At 41.9% G+C, this 20761-nt stretch overlaps 1 protein-coding gene across 1 annotated transcript in view; it reads right to left on the bottom strand.

Annotated features, from left to right (window-relative positions):
- Positions 1-6998: 6998 nt before the first annotated feature.
- LOC138638933 (zinc finger protein 665-like) overlaps positions 6999-20761 on the bottom strand; it is a 63179-nt gene continuing 49416 nt past the window's right edge. Inside the window, exons 4-7 of the mRNA XM_069728688.1 lie at positions 11484-11675; positions 11220-11384; positions 10512-10635; positions 6999-10045 (exon numbers count right to left, since the gene is read on the bottom strand). Coding sequence (XP_069584789.1) covers positions 8298-10045; positions 10512-10635; positions 11220-11384; positions 11484-11675 — 2229 coding nt within the window. The 3' untranslated portion in view covers positions 6999-8297. The remainder of the gene's footprint in view (positions 10046-10511; positions 10636-11219; positions 11385-11483; positions 11676-20761) is intronic.

The following is a 20761-nucleotide window of genomic DNA, read 5'->3' as shown; positions in this document are numbered from 1 at the left end:
GGTGTATTAGTTTCTCTGTTGCGTGCCAATCTGTTTAGTACCCATTGTCTTTCTAGCTGTGCTTATTGAAAGCTTACATTAGTGCTTTTTGCTATTTGTACATCTGAAACCTTGGTGTTGGATGGGCGGGCTTCCTTCTGTCCCTCTCCAAGTCATCTATGGGTATTTAATTCGTCCCTTGTCCATGTGTCCGAATCCCTCCCTCCCCCTTCCATCCTCCCCCCTCCCCCCTCCTCAAGAAAACCCTTCCCCCCTCCCTCCTCTTTCTCGCTTTGTGGGACATTTCCTCTCTTCAAGCACCACGATTATTACGCGACAGTACATTTTTGGGGGGACTCTGGTGCCATTGCTCCCTGTCCACTCAATGGTGGGTTGGAGCGGTTGCATTAGAGACCTCGTGACAACAAGTTTATTATAGTTGAGCGATTGAATTGGTATGTGAGCGTGCACCCTGGCCAGGGCTGTGTGTTGGACTTATGCTTGTGTTGGGCTGCATTATATCCCCCTTGTGACCTATGGGTGTGACAGCTGGAATTCTCCAGGGTCACAGCTTATACCTGTGGGGAGGAGTTTCAATATACCCCGGGACTGCGGTAACAGGCTTCCGGTTTTGACGCCTGTGTGACCGCCGCAATGGAGGTTATGACAAAACCGCCTATGTCTGCGTAGTTAATCTATCCCTGTGTCTGACACTGCCAGATTCTTGCGCTCTTGGGAGGCATTGTGCTCATGTCCACGAGCGATGTTTACGCTGTGTGCGTTGGCGGTTCCCATGGATACTGAACGCACTGTTTGGGCGTTTCTGCGCTTGCGCAGATTACCGCGAACAGCTCCATGGGAGATTTTTCTTGCACCTGCGCAGTGAACATACCTCCACGCCGAGCAGGATTACCGGCGCCGCCATGCCCCTACACACCGGGTAGGTGTTTCTTGTGATTACTGATAATTATAAATATCAGAGGACAACATCATTAGCATCATATCGACCTTGAGAAAGACGCCGTGAGCGTCGATACGCGTGGGTCTTTCCACCCACACAGCCTCACTAATCTGATGTGCCTGCCAGTCTAGGATTCTTTTTATAGGTGTATGCGTCAGGTTGGGTAAGATTTACTTTAGGACTTAGGTGTGGGGTGGACTGGGTTTTACCAGTTTCAGGGTTATTGATTTGTACATACCTCTACTTGCGTCCGTATATGTGTGCGTCCACAGTTATTGGTGGCTCATCTGCACCAACCTGTCTGCCCGATGTTGTGGAGCAGTTACTTGCTTAAAGCGCACCTATATAGTATGTAGGCTATTATGATCAGTGGTTGTTTATGTCTATTGGTGATAGAATTGATATTAGCTGTGTGGGAAGCTTATTGTTGTGGGTATTCTCCCGTTATTTTGGTGGACCCAGTACTCTACTGTATGTTTTTAGATGTTTTTAAATGTTTTTGTGCATGTTGTTCTCATAATAAAGATTTTTGTTATTCTTAAAAACTTTGTGGTGATCCCTATCTTTATGCATACACTTGTTCTTGTTTATTGCCATCGGAATGCACAACTGGACGCACCCCGACGTACCTTTCGCCGCTTTACAGCATGGCTTTCTCAAGGGGAGGTGTCTTTCTGCTCCCCTGCAGGACCTTAAGTATCCCTGGTAACCGGTCACATGTCTGTCACATGGATTTACCGCGGTTTTTGTGCGGATTCCACTGCGGTTTTACACCTGCGGATTCCTATTATGGAGGTGTAAAACCGCTGCGGATTCCGCACTAAGAATTGACATGCTGCGGAATGTAAACCGCTACATTTCCGCGTGTTTTTTTCCGCAGCATGTGCACTGCGGATTGCTTTTCCCATGGGTTTACATTGTACTGTAAACACAAGAGAAACCGCTGCGGACCCGCATCTGCGGAAACACTGCGCATCCGCAGCGTGTGCACATAGCCTTAGGGTACCGTCACACAGTGGCATTTTGATCGCTACGACGGCATGATTCGTGACGTTCCAGTGATATATCCGTGACGTTCCAGCGATCTCGCTGTGTCTGACATGCTCCTGCGATCAGGGACCCCGCTGAGAATCGTACGTCGTAGCAGATCGTTTGAAACTTTCTTTCGTCGTCTAGTGTCCCGCTGTGGCGGCATGATCGCATCGTGTAACAAAGGTGTGCACGATATTGTATACGATGTGCGCATAGTAACCAACGGATTCTACATCGCACATACGTCATGAAATTATCGCTCCAGCGTCGTACATTGCAAAGTGTGACAGCAGAATACGACGCTGGAGCGATATTGTTACGATGCTGGAGCGTCACAGATCGTGCCGTCGTAGCGATCAAAATGCCACTGTGTGACGGTACCCTTAGAGTGCAATTTTGTAAGAATTAGTTTGCGTGAGAATAGGTGAAGGTCTTTCAGCCCTGAAAAATAATTAAAACCATTAGTAGGAGAGAAAGATAATCCCCTGCTCAGTACCTGTCAGGACTTTTGATTAGGGGAATTGATGTGGTCCATACAGGCATTAGGGGGGAAAATGATACCAATCAAAGTGCTCACTATATCCAAAGGATCCCTTCCAAACTATCAATAAGACTTATTAGGGGGGAAAATGTCAAAAAATTATTGGCGCAGCGGGAACTAAAATGGATTGTTAAGGTACCTTCACACATAACGATATCGTTAACGATATCGTTGCTTTTTGTGACGTAGCAACAATATCGTTAAGGAAATCGTTATGTGTGACAGCGACCAACGATCAGGCCCCTGCTGTGACATCGTTGGTCGCTGAACAAAGTCCAGAACTTTATTTCGTCGCTGGATCTCCCGTGGACATCGCTGGATCGGCGTGTGTGACACCGATCCAGCGATGTCTTCACTGGTAACCAGGGTAAACATCGGGTTACTAAGCGCAGGGCCGCACTTAGTAACCCGATGTTTACCCTGGTTACCAGCATAAAAGTAAAAAAAAACAAACACTACATACTTACCTTCAGCTGTCTGTCCCCGGCGCTCCTCCTGCTCTGGCTGTGATTGTTGGTCAGCCGGAAAGCAGAGCGGTGACGTCACCGCTCTGCTTTCCGGCCGCTGTGCTTACACAGGGCAGAGAAGCAGAGCGCCGGGGACAGACAGCGGAATGTAAGTATGTAGTGTTTTTTTTTTACGCTAGTAACCAGGGTAAACATCGGGTTACTAAGCGCGGCCCTGCGCTTAGTAACCCGATGTTTACCCTGGTTACCCGGGGACTTCGGGATCGTTGGTCGCTGGAGAGCTGTCTGTGTGACAGCTCTCCAGCGACCACACAGCGACGCTGCAGTGATCCGGATCGTTGTCTATATCGCTGCAGCGTCGCTAAATGTGAAGGGGCCTTTACACTGGGGACAATGCAACCATTCAGGCTCAATGAGGCCCTTAATTTTGCACCCTTTCTGTAGATAAAATTAGAGGTGACATTGATTGATTTTTTGTTCGTATTCTCTTCCACTTGTATGCTTTTAACTGGCTTTTGTGTGTTTTTATCGGATTTTAATTATTGTTTTTTTTCTTTTTCCAAAAAAATTAGAAATCGCTGTTTAACTTTTAACCCTTATAGCTTCCTAACAACAAAAATTTGTGTTCCAAAATTGTGCTGTTGTAAAGTAGACATGTGGAAAATGTTACTTATTAAGTATTTTGTGTGATTTAAAGGGACACTGTCACCTGAATTTGGAGGGAACAATCTTCAGCCATGGAGGCGGGGTTTTGGGGTTTTTGATTCACCCTTTCCTTACCCGCTGGCTGCATGCTGGCTGCAATATTGGATTGAAGTTCATTCTCTGTCCTCCGTAGTATACGCCTGCGCAAGGCAAGATTGCACCTTGTGCAGGCGTGTACTACAGAGGACAGAGAATGAACTTCAACCCAATATTGCAGCCAGCGGGTAAGGAAAGGGTAAATCAAAAACCCCAAAACCCCGCCCCCATGGCTGAAGATTGTTCCCTCCAAATTCAGGTGACAGTGTCCCTTTAAAGGCGTTAAGATTCAAATTTGGAAAATTGCGAAATTTTCAAAATTTTTGCCAAATTTCCATTTTTTTTCACAAAGAAACACAAGTCATGTCAGAGAAATTTTAACACTATCAAGAAGTACAATATGTCACGAGAAAATAATGTCAGAATCACCGGGATCCATGGAAGCTCCAGAGTTATAACCTTATAGAGGGACAGTGGTCAGAATTGTAAAAATTGTCCCGGTCATTAACGTGCAAACCACCCTTGTGTGTTTAGGGTTGAAATGTTTACATGATATTGTACTTCCCTAACCCATCGCTATATATTCTCATCACTAAAACTAAGTGATAATCTCTGTGTGACTTTTTTGCATGTATATATGTTCTGTCTTACTCTTAGTGGACCAAAGAGGCTCCATTATTTTAGTTGAACTTACTAAAAGTTTAATTTTAATAGCTCATCTATCTGGCTTTTTTCACATATTTTTTGATTGGTAGACCACCTAGTTATCTTATGCTATCCTTCAAAGCAAACAACTGTTTTCTGAGATTTAGCCATAAATCTGTTTAGATGTCTGGCTCTGATGCCGTTTCTCAGGCACTTAGAAATGTCTAGGGGGATTTCTGTGTTACAGGATAGATTTAGAGCATAAAACGGAGACTGAGAAGACACAACGGAGCCTGGCTTTCCACAATACACACGTCTGCTCCAGAAATGTGATCGGAATAATGCCCGCTACAATTTAGTTTTTACATAAACCATTGGCTCATGTGAAAAAACTGTGATGTGTACTGACACACCGGCTCTTCACAGTAACACAGTAAGGCCGAAAAAAGACATTTGTCCATCCAGTTCAGCCTATATTCCATCATAATAAATCCTTAGATCTACGTCCTTCTACAGAACCTAATAATTGTATGATACAATATTGTTCTGCTCCAGGAAGACATCCAGGCCTCTCTTGAATCCCTCGACTGAGTTCGCCATCACCACTTCCTCAGGCAAGCAATTCCAGATTCTCACTGCCCTAACAGTAAAGAATCCTCTTTTATGTTGGTGGAAAAACCTTCTCTCCTCCAGACGCAAAGAATGCCCCCTTGTGCCCATCACCTTCCTTGGTATAAACAGATCCTCAGCGAGATATTTGTATTGTCCCCTTATATACTTATACATGGTTATTAGATCGCCCCTCAGTCGTCTTTTTTCTAGACTAAATAATCCTAATTTCGCTAATATATCTGGGTATTGTAGTTCTCCCATCCCCTTTATTAATTTTGTTGCCCTCCTTTGTACTCTCTCTAGTTCCATTATATCCTTCCTGAGCACCGGTGCCCAAAACTGGACACAGTTCTCCATGTGCGGTCTAACTAGGGATTTGTACAGAGGCAGTATAATGCTCTCATCGTGTATCCAGACGTCTTTTAATGCACCCCATGATCCTGTTTGCCTCGGCAGCTGCTGCCTGGCACTGGCTGCTCCAGGTAAGTTTATCATTAACTAGGATCCCCAAGTCCTTCTCCCTGTCAGATTTACCCAGTGGTTTCCCGTTCAGTGTGTAATGGTGATATTGATTCCTTCTTCCCATGTGTATAACCTTACATTTATCATTGTTAAACCTCATCTGCCACCTTTCAGCCCAAGTTTCCAACTTATCCAGATCCATCTGTAGCAGAACACTATCTTCTCTTGTATTAACTGCTTTACAGGAACAGCACATGTTCCCATAGAACCGTCATCTGAACGAGCCCTGGGGAAACTAATCACGGAGCCGTCAGGAGGACGGACACTCAGCTTATTACAAAGAAAGACAGACTGCAGCAGACATAGAGGAAGTCAATGCTTTATTCCATAATGATTACAATATTGTTCTAATATCCATGATGGTGAGTGGGAACGTTCACCCTGACGTGTTTCTGGCGGACGGCCCTTAGTCACACAGTGTATCACGGAATCATGGTATATACCATTTAAAGCAACCAACCACCAATCATGAGAACCACAGAAAACCAATGTGAACACAGAAATTATAAGAATTGTAACATAATGCAATTAATACAGCGCTATATGGAATATGGACAAATTCATAATTAGAGAACAATATCAATACTACATGTCAGTAATTACACATAGTATCATTTCTATAAGTCATTCCTATGGGTCGCTTCGTGTCCAACCTAATCCCGGATGCCTTTCTCAGTAAGTTTTTCCACCACTCCTCTCCTCTACCTGGACAATTAAGGCTGGGTTCATACTGCGTTATGGCAGTCCGTTAGACGGACTGCATTACACCGTGGCATAACGTGATGTAACACAGCCCGTTAATGCTGCCATTAACACCTATTTCGGGCACATCGCCAATGCATGCCATGATGGGCATGCACTAGCGATCTGCCGACATTCTGTGACAGACCCTCAGACGCGGGCTGCAGCATTTCCGGGTCCGTCACTGCTGGCGCAGGTAGAGCATCTGCTAGCTCTATCTACGCTAGCGCAATCGCATTTCGGCACTTGCGTTTACGCAGTCTGTTTAACGTATGCGTTGAATGGGCTGCTTTAACGAAGTATGAACCCAGCCTAACTCTCTCAATTCCAGAGAACACCTGATGAAGGCTAGACAGCAGAAATGCGTTGTAGTTATGTTTTATTAAGCTTTTTAAATTTGTCGCAAGTCATCTAGCAAGCCTTTTCTGGGTTTTTAAAATAAAAACTTTCCATCCATCCCTCTGGATCCTTGATGCATCTAAGTGGAAGCGCCTTCTAGCCTGGTCTTCTCTTTCTTTGCTCAATTCCATGTCTGGTTACTAGGGATGAGCGAATATACTCGTTACTCGAGATTTCTAGAGCACGCTCGGGTGTCCTCTGAGTATTTTATAGTGCTCGGAGATTTAGTTTTCCTCACCTCAGCTGAATAATTTACATCTCTTAGCCAGCTTGATTAGATGTAGGGATTCCCTAGCAACCAGGCAACCCCCACATGTACTCATGCTGGTTAACAGATGTAAATCATTCAGCTGAGGTGAAAAAAACTAAATCTCCGAGCACTAAAAAATATTTGGTCACCCAAGCGTGCTCGGGAAATCTCAAGTTACGAGTATATTCGCTCATCACTACTGGTTACCCCCGAATGTGTCCTGTTACTGGTAATGTTTGTAGAAGTTCCAATATTCTTTTTTTCGGCTAGTACATCCCACATATTTTTAAGGTTGCATAAATTGCAAAAAAAAAGCTATTCATATTCCAGATGTCATTGATTTTCTGTTTTATGTGGAATTTGACTCTTTATATTTACTGCCTGCAGAGTTGAGAAACCTTTCATGAAAGTCAAACTTTTTTAATCTGAGAGTAACGACACTCGGTGGCTGTGAAGAGCGTTGACGCCATTACCCAGCACCCGGGAATAACGGTCTATTTGCTGCTATTTATAGTCACTGGAGACAGAATCGGGGAACGTGGACTACATCAGACCTGCGTGGCAACATTTTGGGTAATAAGATGGTGAACGAGAGACTGATTAGTCTTTTAAGTTCCTCTTCTGACCTACTTTGGATTCGTTGGATTACTTTGATTAATGAAGGATAGTGTGCAGGAGTTTTTATTCATAGCTTTTTTTTCCGTGTGTTTTTATTTTTCATTGGAATTTATTATCTGATAGACGCTTCTCCATTACTAACTTTAGAGGTTGATGGCAACTGTTTTTTGACAAATCAAAGCTGTCAAACTCAAATACCATTACCCCGAATGCCACAGCATTTGTATGTTTTATTAATAATAATAGCAATATAATAATGTAATACTATGACAACATTGCTCCCAACAGCCACCTGGGAGACAGAGATGCATCCAGATGTCTTCCCCATGCTGTTTCCATTCCATTTAAGCACCGTTTCCATTAAGTTTCAAAGATTTTCCTGCATCCCCTAGCAGTCCTGGTAGGGTTTTCCGGAAAAATGCTCAAATTTCCCATTGACTTTCATTATACTCTATACATGAGTCGAGCCAGCCGGAGAGTCCAACTTGCTCAATTCAAATACAGAGCATTTTAGCATTTAAGTGCTCGATCATCACTATTACAAAGACAAATGAGCCCCATGAAAGCGAGTGTGAAGTACGCTGGAATGGCGCCAACATAGGAGCTGTGTATAAGGGTTTTTAATTTAACTGGGCAAACATTCATTGAGATGGGGTTGTCTTAGTAGTGAACAACCGGTTTAATGTCTACAAATAACATTGTTAAATAAAAAAAAAAAAAAAAAATATATATATATATATATATATTGTAAAACTGAATAAAAATATTGTAAATATTTGTAAAAATGTTTCACATTAAGCAGCTTCCCCCTTGTGTGCGGCTTCTCTGATGACTATGAAGCTTCTCTTTGCTTATAAAGCATTTTCCACATTCTGAGCATGAGTACGGCTTCTCTACTGTGTAACTTCTCTGATGTTTAACCTGAAAAGATTCGTTTAAAGAAACATTGTCCACACTCTGAACATGAATTTTCTTATGTCTGATAAGACTTGATTCATATATAAAAGAGATCCCACATTCGCTACATGTAACTGGATTCTCTCCAGTGTGATCTCTTTGATGATCACTTAGCAGGGCTTCAGTATTAAAACATTTTCCACATTCGGAGCATGAATACTGTTTTTCTTCTATGCACATTTTCACATGAGTAATAAGACGTGTTTTACTCATAAAGAATTTTCCACATTCTGAACATGTATACTCATTTCCTGTGTGAATTCTCTCATGTGCAGTAAGACTTGCTTTACATCTGAAACCTTTTTGACATTTTGAAGGTGAATACGGCATCACTCCTGTGTGAATTATCCTGTGTATAATAAGATTTACTTTTTTTTTAAAACATTTACCACATTCTGAACATGAATAAGGCTTCTCTCCTGTGTGTATTTTCACATGCGTAATATAACTTGATTGACGTGCAAATCTTTTCTGACATACTGAACATGAATATGGCATCTTTTCTGAGTGAATTTTCTTATGTGCAAAAAGACTCGCAAGACTAGTAAAACATTTACCACATTCTGAACATGAATACGGCTTCTCTCCTGTGTGAATTCTCTCATGCGTAATAAGACTAAATTTACGCATAAAACCTTTACCACATACTGAACAAGAAAACGACTTATCTCCTGTATGTATTCTCTGATGACAAATAAGATTACATTTTTGTGAAAAGCATTTCTTACATTCTGAACATGAATACAGCTTCTTTTCTGTGTGAATTTTCTTATGTTGAAAAAGACTTGATTTAATAGTAAAACATTTACCACATTCTGAACATGAATATGGCTTCTCTCCTGTATGTATTCTCTGATGACAAATAAGAATATATTTGAATGAAAAGCATTTCTTACATTCTGAACATGAATACGGCTTCTTTTCTGTGTGAATTTTCTTATGAGTAAAAAGACTTGATTTAGTAGTATAATATTTACCACATTCTGAACATGAATATGGCTTCTCTCCTGTATGTATTCTCTGATGACAAATAAGATTAGATTTGTGTGAAAAGCATTTCTTACATTCTGAACATGAATACGGCTTCTTTTCTGTGTGAATTTTCTTATGTTTTAAAAGACTTGATTTAATAGTATAACATTTACCACATTCTGCACATGAATATGGCTTCTCTCCTGTATGTATTCTTTGATGACAAATAAGATTAGATTTGTGTGAAAAGCATTTCTTACATTCTGAACATGAATACGGCTTCTTTTCTGTGTGAATTTTCTTATGTTTTAAAAGACTTGATTTACTAGGATAACATTTACCACATTCTGAACATGAATATGGCTTCTCTCCTGTATGTATTCTCTGATGACAAATAAGATTATATTTGCTTGAAAAGCATTTCTTACATTCTGAACATGTATACGGCTTCTCTCTTGTGTGACTTTTCTTATATTTAACAAGATGTTCTCGTTGTATAATAAGGGTATTAAGGTTTTCTCTTGAGGACTGAAACGGAAAATCTTCATCTTTTATATTATATTTTAGTGATAACACAGCATTTTCTCCAGGAAGATCGGTTCCATTTTCTGGTGGAAATATAAATAGATTTAATTATTTTTTTAAAATAAAAACTTTACATGTAAAGGCCCACTCATGTTCCACCTCTGATCCAGGATGGAGGATCTAGGAGTAATGATATGGAATCAAATGCACATCTCCCAATCACCTGGGTAACAGAAAGTGAAGAATATTGGATCTTCCTTTGATTCCTGCTTCACCAGTAACTGTGTCTGAGAAGTTCTAAGCAATGATCAGGGGTACACAAAGGAGACGCCTGGACTTCCAGACCACGTCCCACAGCAGACCTGCTTCTCATTCATGATCATCAGTGGACACTCATAAACGGGCGAAATCATCTTACAAATAAGAATTATACTAGTGGTAATTACAGACACGTGTATGCAAGGCCTGAGACAGTAGTGCGGCTGTATTATATCTGCCAGGGCCGACCACAGAAACGGCCACAAAGAAATGACTGAGGTCTCCTCTTACCTGGTAATACAAGGGGCCGCTGCTCCTCCACCACAACGTCCTTATACTGATCCCAGTGTCCTTCTACATAATCCCACTCCTCCATGGAGAAATAGAGAGTGACGTCCTGACACCTGAGAGCAATCTGGCAACCAAATAGACTAACATCACCCAGAATCCTTCAGTTTATACTATACAATCTCCCATCAGTCTCCGCTTATCACCCAGAATCCGCCAGTGTACACTGTATAATCTCCCAGCAGTCTCCTCTCATCACCCAGACTCCAGTGTATACTGTATAATCTCCCAGCAGCCTCTTCTCATCACCCAGAATCCTCCAGTGTATACTGTATAATCTCCCAGCAGCCTCTTCTCATCACCCAGAATCCTCCAGTGTATACTGTATAATCTCCCAGCAGTCTCCTCTCATCACCCAGAAACCTCCAGTGTATACTGTATAATCTCCCAGCTGCCTATTCTCATCACCCAGAATCCTCCAGTGTATACTGTATAATCTCCCAGCAGTCTCCTCTCATTACCCAGAATCCTCCAGTGTATACTGTATAATCTCCCAGCAGTCTCCACTCTGCTCATCACCTAGAATCCTCCAGTGTAATCTCCCAGAAGTCTCCTCTCCAGTCATCACCCAGAATCCCCCAGTGTAATCTCCCAGCAGTCTCCTCTCCTCTCATCACCCAGAATCCCCCAGTGTAATCTCCTAGCAGTCACCTCTCCGGTCAGCAGCTCGGTGATCTTGTTGGCCAGTTCTAGGACCTTCTTCTCCGGTGTCGGGGAGTGCAGGGGTTCTGTGATGGGGCTCTGGATCTTGCTCCGTCCTCCGGTCATACAGGGGGTCACACGGTCACCGGACGTCTTCTTCACCACCGTGTGCTCCTGTGTACAGTGACAGACGCCGATCACCACAGATTCTATCCATCTTTTCAGTCCGGTTATATTAGTAGAGATCAGAGTGATCTCATGGGAGACTCTCACCTTTCCCTTTAACAAGTCGATTATCTCCAGGGCGAGGAGTAATATTCTTGCAGTCATGTTGCTTTTGTCCTGGTCGCTCCTCGTTGGGTCATTTTTCATCCTGACCTCCTGGTACTGATCCTTCCGTCCTTCCATGTACTCCCACTCCTCCATGGAGAAATAGACAGCGGCATCCTGACACCTGACAGGAACCTGACAAACATACAGTTAGTTGCAGAAATCATTGGCCAGAGAGGAATCCTCGTGATTTCAGCTCTGCAGGTCGTGAGTTTTTATTTAAATTTTTTTATTTAAAATTAAACTTAGATGTAATTGAAGTGGAGAATTTCAGAGTTAACTCCTTCAACGGGCAGCACGACGGCTCAGTGATTAGCACTGCAGCCTTGCAGCGCTGGATTCCCGAGTTCAAATCCCACCAAGGACAACATCTGCAAGGAGTTTGTATGTTCTCTCTGTGTTTGCGTGGGTTTCCTCCGGGTTCTTTGGTTTCCTCCCACATTCCAAAGACATATTGATAGGGGAATTTAGATTATCATCGCTGTCCCCGACGGGGCTCACAATGTGTGCAAACTGTAAAGCGCTACGGAATATGTTAGGGCTATATAAAAATAAAGATAATTATTATTCATCCCCACCCTGTTTTCACCTTCATGACCAGGCTAAATTTTACAATTCTGACCACTGTCACTTTATGAGGTAATAACTCTGGAGCTTTAACTGATCCCACTGACTCTGAGATTGTTTTCGCGTGACATATTCTACTTAATAACAGTGGTAAAATTTGTTCGATATGACTTGTGTTTATTTATGAAATATTGGAAATTTGGTGAAAATATAGCAATTTTCAAACTTTTAATTTTTATGGCCTTAAATCAGAGTCATATCTCACAAAATAGTTAATAAATATCATTTCCCACATGTCCACTTTACACCGGACAATTTTTGAAACATAATTATTTTTGTTAGGAAGTTATAATGGTTAAAAGTTGACCAGTGATTTCTCCAACAAAATTTACAAAACCATTTTTTTTATAGGGATCTCATTTGAAGTAACTTTGGGGGGCTACATTACAGTAAATGCCCAAAAGTGACACCACTCTAAAAACTGCACCCCTTAAAACTGCATTCAAGTTTATTAACCCTTCAGGTGCTTCACAGGGGTAAAAGCAATGTGGAAGGAAAAAATTAACATTTACTTTTTTTTCACAAAAATATTACTTTAGCACCACTTTTCTTTATTTTTACAAGGGTATCAGGAGAAAATAGTCCACATAATTTGTTGTGCACGAGGACAGCTCATATGTGGGGAAAAATTACTGTTTGGGTGCACGGCAGAACTTGGAAAGGGAAGGAGCACCGTTTGACTTTTTGAACACAAAACTGCAATTGAGAGAAGATGCCTTCTCGTGTTTGGAGAGCCCGTGAGGTGCCTAAACAGTGTAAATTCCCCACAAGTGACCCCATATTGGAAACTGGACCCCTCAAGGAATTTATCTAGATGTGTGGTGAGCAGCTTGAATCCCTAGGTGCTTTATAAAAATTTCACAATTTTATTTTAGCCCCAAATTTTGCATTTTCACAAGGTAGAAAATGGACCCCAAAATTTGTTGTACAGTTTTTCTTGAGTATGCTGATACCCCATATGAGTGAAAACTACTGATTGGGCACACAGCATGGTTCAGAAAGGAAGGAGTGACATTTAGGAACATAGACTTTGATGGAATGTCTGGGGATGACATGTCATGTCTGAAGAGCCCCTGATGTGCCTAAACAGTGGAAACCCTCCACAAGTGACACCATTTTGGAAACTAGACCCCTAAAGGAATTTATCTAGATGTGTGATGAGCACCTTGAACCCACAGGTGCTTCACAAAATTTTACAAAATTGAACTGTGAAAATGAAAAATAAAAACATTTCCCACATTTCCCAAATTTAGTTTTAGTACCATATGTTTTCATTTTCACAAGGATAGGAGAAAATGGACCTCAAAAATGGTGCAATTTCTCCTGAGTATGCTGATACTCATGTGGTCGAAAACTACTTTTGAAGCATAGTGCAAAGCTAAGAAAGGAAGGAGTGCTACATTGGAGTTCAGATTTTGCTGGATTGGATTGAAGGTACCAAGTCACATTGGCCGAGCCCCTGAGGTGCTGGAACAGCAGAACCCCCCATAAGTGACCCCATTTTACAAACTACACCTCTCAATGAATTAATCTAAGGGGGCAGTAATCATATTGACACCACGGGTGTGTCACAGAATGTTATACCATTGAGTAATGAAAAAATATTTACGTTTTTACAACAAAATTAAGTTTTAGCCCCGGATTTTACATTTTCACACGGAAAATTGGCAAAAATGGCACTAAAATTTGTCCCAAAATTTCTGCTGAACGTAGAAATACCCCATATGTTGCTTTACAGTACTGATTAGCCATACGGCGAGACTCTGGAGGGACAAAGCACTATTTGCCTCTTGGACTCTAGATTTTCCTAGAACAGTCGGCACACTCCATATACAGAGCCCCTAGATGCTAGAAGAGCAGAATCCCCTCAAGAGACCCCATATTGGAAATTATACACCTTTAGGAATTTATCTACAGGTGTAGTGAAGATTTGACTTTATGGGTGTTTTCCAGAAACAAGCAGCAGTGGATGCTACTGAACGAAAACTGCAAATCTGCCATTATAGTGACCAGTACATTATGCCAAGCTCGTTCTTCTGGAGACATACACCCGTAAATTAGTTGGGCTCTCATAGCTACAGAAATCCCAAACATGTGGATACTAAGTTTAGGCACACTGGGGCTCAGAATGCAGGGCGGCTTTTAGATTTGGAAGTGCAGAATTCGCTAACTTTCTTTTCGTGGAGCGAGGAGCTATTTCTAAAGCCTTTGTGTAACTAGTAAAGTGACAGCCTTCTATATTTCCGTTAACAGATGATGGACCTGAGTGGGGATTTGTTTTTTTTTGTGGATTGAGTTGAAGCTTTTATTGGGAACATTTTACATAACATTTGGGATCACATTTATACAGCGCTCTACGCTGAGTATTGACATCGGGTTTTTCATCTAAATCTCCGAGTGACGTGACTCAGATGAAACACCTGATGGATCCATTCACTATAGTGAGGCAGTAGAGTTACTCTGGATTCTGTTCCGTGGTTTCCTTCTTTTCAGAAGTGCACAAAACTGTGGCCGATGGCACTTTTATGCAATTCTAAAAAGACGGACACCGCCAGATCACAGGTCAGACTGCGTCCACAGTGCCCCCATCTTCCTCTATTTAAGGGAATCTTCCGCCAGAGGTCCTGTCTGAATCACATATTTCAGAGAATTACACGGAAACCCCGGTGTAAGCGCTCAGCGCAGGATAAATGTGCACCGAGCCTTACTGTGATCTTTGGGAGGCAGAATGAACAAATGAACAGCAGGTGAAGAACTTGTTTTATTTTTTACAACGTTCCTCGTGCGGTATGAGTGATTAGGTGAGTCGGTGCGATTACAGCAATACCAAAGTTATGCTGGGTTTTTATGTTTGGCTGCTGTCAAACGAAAAGTATTTTATTGTTTTTTTATTTTTTTGCAAAACCATTTTGCATCACCATATTTTGAGAGCTATAATTTTCCTATATTATGGCCCACAGAGTCATGTGATGGCTTGTTTTTTGCAGGATGAGTTGATGTTTTTATCTGTACCATTCTCGGTCACATGACATTTTTGATCGCTTTGTATTCCGATTTTTGGGAGGCAGAATGAACAAAAAAGATCGATTCAGGAATGGTCTTTTTTATGAAGTTCCTTGTTTGGTAAAATTAACAAGGCAACTTTATTCTTCGGGTCAGTACAGTTACAACGATACCACATTTATAGCTTTTTTATGTTTTGGTGCTTTTACACAATAAAAGATTTTATAGAAAAAAATAATTATTTCTGTCTCACTTTATTCTGAGAGCTATAACTTTTTATTTAAGAAGGGGGGAGGAGAAAGTCAGCTAACCTGGTCTGCTGCTGGAAGGGCCACAATGGAGACATCGCAGGGAGACGCCCAGGTCGCAGCTGTAGAAGCCACATAGGAACGAAGAATGGTTCAGCGATGAAGCAGGGTAAGTATTAAGACTTCACATTTATTGATGCTTTAGAAGTTTACTGCAGCCTCATGTCACACAATAAACCTGCGCGTTTCCGCTAGAGAGCCATACTGCCGGTCAAGATCGCTGCAGGCAGACCGTTATTACATACTATTGGCTTTAAGTCACATGTGATTCATCAGCCAATCGAAAACATGCACAGAATAAGTTCACCTGCTGAAACACATACATGTAAAACTGTTACAATTTATGAGAAGTGATTCACAATCAATCCCATGTATTGTAGGACAATGTCCTGTCTCACATTTAGCCCCAGTGGCGTTTGGTATGCAACAACCTGAAGATCCAGAATGAGCCACTGCTCAGGATTGTGCTTTCCAAGTTACCCGGTCGCTTTATAGACTCTTTCTATGCCTGAAAATGTTAAAGCAGATCTATTCCCTTTATGTGTGCAGTACATGCCAGGAAACCGCAGACATGCTAATGGCTGTCGGATTTATGGCATCTGACACGTGCCTTCTGATGAGTTTCTACAAGGGTTCCATTGTGTAGCCTACATATTGGATCCGACGTCGTACATTCATATAGATCACGCAAGCGATATTGCAGGTTATAAAGTGTTTTACATTGAAACTTCCCAGATCCTTTAACCGTTCCTCGTAGGACATACTTTGCAGTCCGCTCACCATTCTCGTAGTTCTTCTCTGAACTTGCTCAGGTTTACAATGTCTTTTCTAAAATGTTGTTCCCAGAACTGAACACAATATTCCAGATGAGGCCTGACCGAGGAGGGGTAGAGGGAGATAATTACTTCACGTGATCTGGACTCTATGCTTCTCTTACTACAACCTAGAACTGTGTTTGCCTTTTTTGCTGCTGCATTACTCTTTTGACTCATGTATACCCAAGTCTTTTTCATATGTGCTGTTGCTTAGTTCTATTCCTCCCATTCTATACATGTAATTTTCATTTTTCTTGCCCAGATGTAGAATCTTGTATTTATCCCTGTTAAATAGCATTCTATTAGTCGCTGCCCACTGTTCAGGCTTATCTAGATCCTTCTGAATTCTTTCGCTGTCTTCTCTAGTGTTAGCTATCCCTCCTAGTTTTGCATCGTCTGCAAAATTGATTAGTTTATCTTCAGTTCCCTTATCTAGATCATTTATAAATGTTGAACAACACTGGAGCCAGGACAGAGCCTTGTGATACCCCACTTGAAACACTTTTCCATTTGGATGTGCAAGCATTTAATACCATTCTTTCAGTATGATCACTGAAAGAATCACTGAGCGTTTGATACCGTGCCGCACAAGAAATTGGTACACAAAATGAGAATGCTTGGTCTGGGGGAAAATGTGTGTAAATGGGTTAGTAACTGGCTTAGTGATAGAAAGCAGAGGGTGGTTATAAATGGTATAGTCTCTAACTAGGTCGCTGTGACCAGTGGGGTACCGCAGGGGTCAGTATTGGGACCTGTTCTCTTCAACATATTCATTAATGATCTGGTAGAAGGTTTACACAGTAAAATATCGATATTTGCAGATGATACAAAACTATGTAAAGCAGTTAATACAAGAGAAGATAGTATTCTGCTACAGATGGATCTGGATAAGTTGGAAACTTGGGCTGAAAGGTGGCAGATGAGGTTTAACAATGATAAATGTAAGGTTATACACATGGGAAGAAGGAATCAATATCACCATTACACACTGAATGGGAAACCACTAGGTAAATCTGACAGGGAGAAGGACTTGGGGATCCTAGTTAATGATAAACTTACCTGGAGCAGCCAGTGCCAGGCAGCAGCTGCCAAGGCAAACAGGATCATGGGGTGCATTAAAAGAGGTCTGGATACACATGATGAGAGCATTATACTGCCTCTGTACAAATCCCTAGTTAGACCGCACATGGAGTACTGTGTCCAGTTTTGGGCACCGGTGCTCAGGAAGGATATAATGGAACTAGAGAGAGTACAAAGGAGGGCAACAAAATTAATAAAGGGGATGGGAGAACTACAATACCCAGATAGATTAGCGAAATTAGGATTATTTAGTCTAGAAAAAAGACGACTGAGGGGCGATCTAATAACCATGTATAAGTATATAAGGGGACAATACAAATATCTCGCCGAGGATCTGTTTATACCAAGGAAGGTGACGGGCACAAGGGGGCATTCTTTGCGTCTGGAGGAGAGAAGGTTTTTCCACCAACATAGAAGAGGATTCTTTACTGTTAGGGCAGTGAGAATCTGGAATTGCTTGCCTGAGGAGGTGGTGATGGCGAACTCAGTCGAGGGGTTCAAGAGAGGCCTGGATGTATTCCTGGAGCAGAACAATATTGTATCATACAATTATTAGGTTCTGTAGAAGGACGTAGATCTGGGGATTTATTATGATGGAATATAGGCTGAACTGGATGGACAAATGTCTTTTTTCGGCCTTACTAACTATGTTACTATGTTACACCTAACTGTTGCTTAGTCAATCCCATACATGGTCATTTTTTCAATAAGGATGGTATGAGATTCTTTACAAAATGCTTTGTTGAAGTGGAGATATACTATATCTACCGCATTTCCCTGATCCTCCCAGTCAGTGATTCCATCATAGAAGGAAATTAGATTAGTCTGGTGTGATGGGGTATACGACAGAGCAGAAAGACACCAGGCTGATAAACAATCCAACAAGATTTATTGGAACAGCGAACTGAGACCTCACAATTCCATGTGGCAAAATGATCTCCAATCTCCATACATGATACCAGGATCCAGCTGCAGCAGATCCTTGTCCTTCAAAGCACACAGCATCGACTAACAGATGTGGCTTGTTGTCCTACCACTCTTAGTATCTCTGCCCAACAAAGGGGCTGATCCCAACACCCACCCCCTTAAACATAGCTTCAAAGATTAAGAAAGTTCCAGAAACCCTGTTTGCAGTCTCTCTACAGGTTTGTGTATTGGAGATGCCCCCTGCAGAGGGGAACAAAGACAAGCATGCCCCCACCAGATACAGGGCAAGGAATGCTAATGTAAGCCTGATTAAAGTATGGTCCATGTGTACAGGCTGGGGTGACTGTTATGATCAGGTGGCCTTGGAGCAGCATGAAAAGACCTTCGCTGGAGCAGTGGTAACTTTACTGAACGCAAACCCTGATCCTATCACCGCACCTAGAAGTAGCCGTGGGGTGTGCCTAACCAGACCTAGACACCTCGACACAGCCTAAGGACTAAATATCCCTAAAGATGGAAATAGGAAAACTCTCTTGCCTCAGAGTAGATTCCCAAAGGATAGGTAGCCCCCCACAAATAATGACTGTGAGTAGGAGAGGAAAAGACACACGCAGACAGAAAACAGGGATAAGCAAAGGAGGCCACTTCTACCTATATAGGAAAGGATAGTACAGGATACTATGCGGTCAGCATAAAACACTACAAAATATCCACAGCAGAAAAATACAAATACTCCACCACCTAACTAAAGATGTGGAGAGTATATCTGCGACTCCAGCGAGCCCAACTAGACTGAGTAAAAAACATCAGGCACAGTCTAGCAGGAACAAAATAGAAACAAGATAAGCACAGATAAATAGATAAATCTATTAAAATAGATAAATCTCCAGGTCCGGATGGCATACACCCACGAGTACTAAGAGAACTAAGTAATGTAATAGATAAACCATTATTTCTTATTTTTAGGGACTCTATAGCGACAGGGTCTGTTCCGCAGGACTGGCGCATAGCAAATGTGGTGCCAATATTCAAAAAGGGCTCTAAAAGTGAACCTGGAAATTATAGGCCAGTCTAACCTCTATTGTTGGTAAAATATTTGAAGGGTTTCTGAGGGATGTTATTCTGGATTATCTCAATGAGAATAACTGTTTAACTCCATATCAGCATGGGTTTATGAGAAATCGCTCCTGTCAAACCAATCTAATCAGTTTTTATGAAGAGGTAAGCTATAGGCTGGACCACGGTGAGTCATTGGACGTGGTATATCTCGATTTTTCCAAAGCGTTTGATACCGTGCCGCACAAGAGGTTGGTACACAAAATGAGAATGCTTGGTCTGGGGGAAAATGTGTGTAAATGGGTTAGTAACTGGCTTAGTGATAGAAAGCAGAGGGTGGTTATAAATGGTATAGTCTCTAATTGGGTCGCTGTGACCAGTGGGGTACCGCAGGGGTCAGTATTGGGACCTGTTCTCTTCAACATATTCATTAATGATCTGGTAGAAGGTTTACACAGTAAAATATCGATATTTGCAGATGATACAAAACTATGTAAAGCAGTTAATACAAGAGAAGATAGTATTCTGCTACAGATGGATCTGGATAAGTTGGAAACTTGGGCTGAAAGGTGGCAGATGAGGTTTAACAATGATAAATGTAAGGTTATACACATGGGAAGAAGGAATCAATATCACCATTACACACTGAATGGGAAACCACTGGGTAAATCTGACAGGGAGAAGGACTTGGGGATCCTAGTTAATGATAAACTTACCTGGAGCAGCCAGTGCCAGGCAGCAGCTGCCAGGGCAAACAGGATCATAGGGTGCATTAAAAGAGGTCTGGATACACATGATGAGAGCATTATACTGCCTCTGTACAAATGCCTAGTTAGACCGCACATGGAGTACTGTGTCCAGTTTTGGGCACCGGTGCTCAGGAAGGATATAATGGAACTAGAGAGAGTACAAAGGAGGGCAACAAAATTAATAAAGGGGATGGGAGAACTATAATACCTAGATAGATTAGCGAAATTAGGATTATTTAGTCTAGAAAAAAGACGACTGAGGGGCGATCTAATAACCATGTATAAGTATATAAGGGGACAATACAAATATCTCGCTGAGGATCTGTTTATACCAAGGAAGGTGACAGGCACAAGGGGGCATTCTTTGCGTCTGGAGGAGAGAAGGTTTTTCCACCAACATAGAAGAGGATTCTTTACTGTTAGGGCAGTGAGAATCTGGAATTGCTTGCCTGAGGAGGTGGTGATAGCGAACTCAGTCGAGGGGTTCAAGAGAGGCCTGGATGTCTTCCTGGAGCAGAACAATATTGTATCATACAATTATTAGGTTCTGTAGAAGGACGTAGATCTGGGGATTTATTATGATGGAATATAGGCTGAACTGGATGGACAAATGTCTTTTTTCGGCCTTACTAACTATGTTACTATGTTACAGAAAA

Source organism: Ranitomeya imitator, chromosome 5, assembly GCF_032444005.1.
Source record: "Ranitomeya imitator isolate aRanImi1 chromosome 5, aRanImi1.pri, whole genome shotgun sequence".
Classification (NCBI taxonomy): domain Eukaryota; kingdom Metazoa; phylum Chordata; class Amphibia; order Anura; family Dendrobatidae; genus Ranitomeya; species Ranitomeya imitator.
The sequence above is the reverse complement of the archived record's forward strand: the minus strand, read 5'-3'. Positions and strand labels throughout refer to the sequence as shown.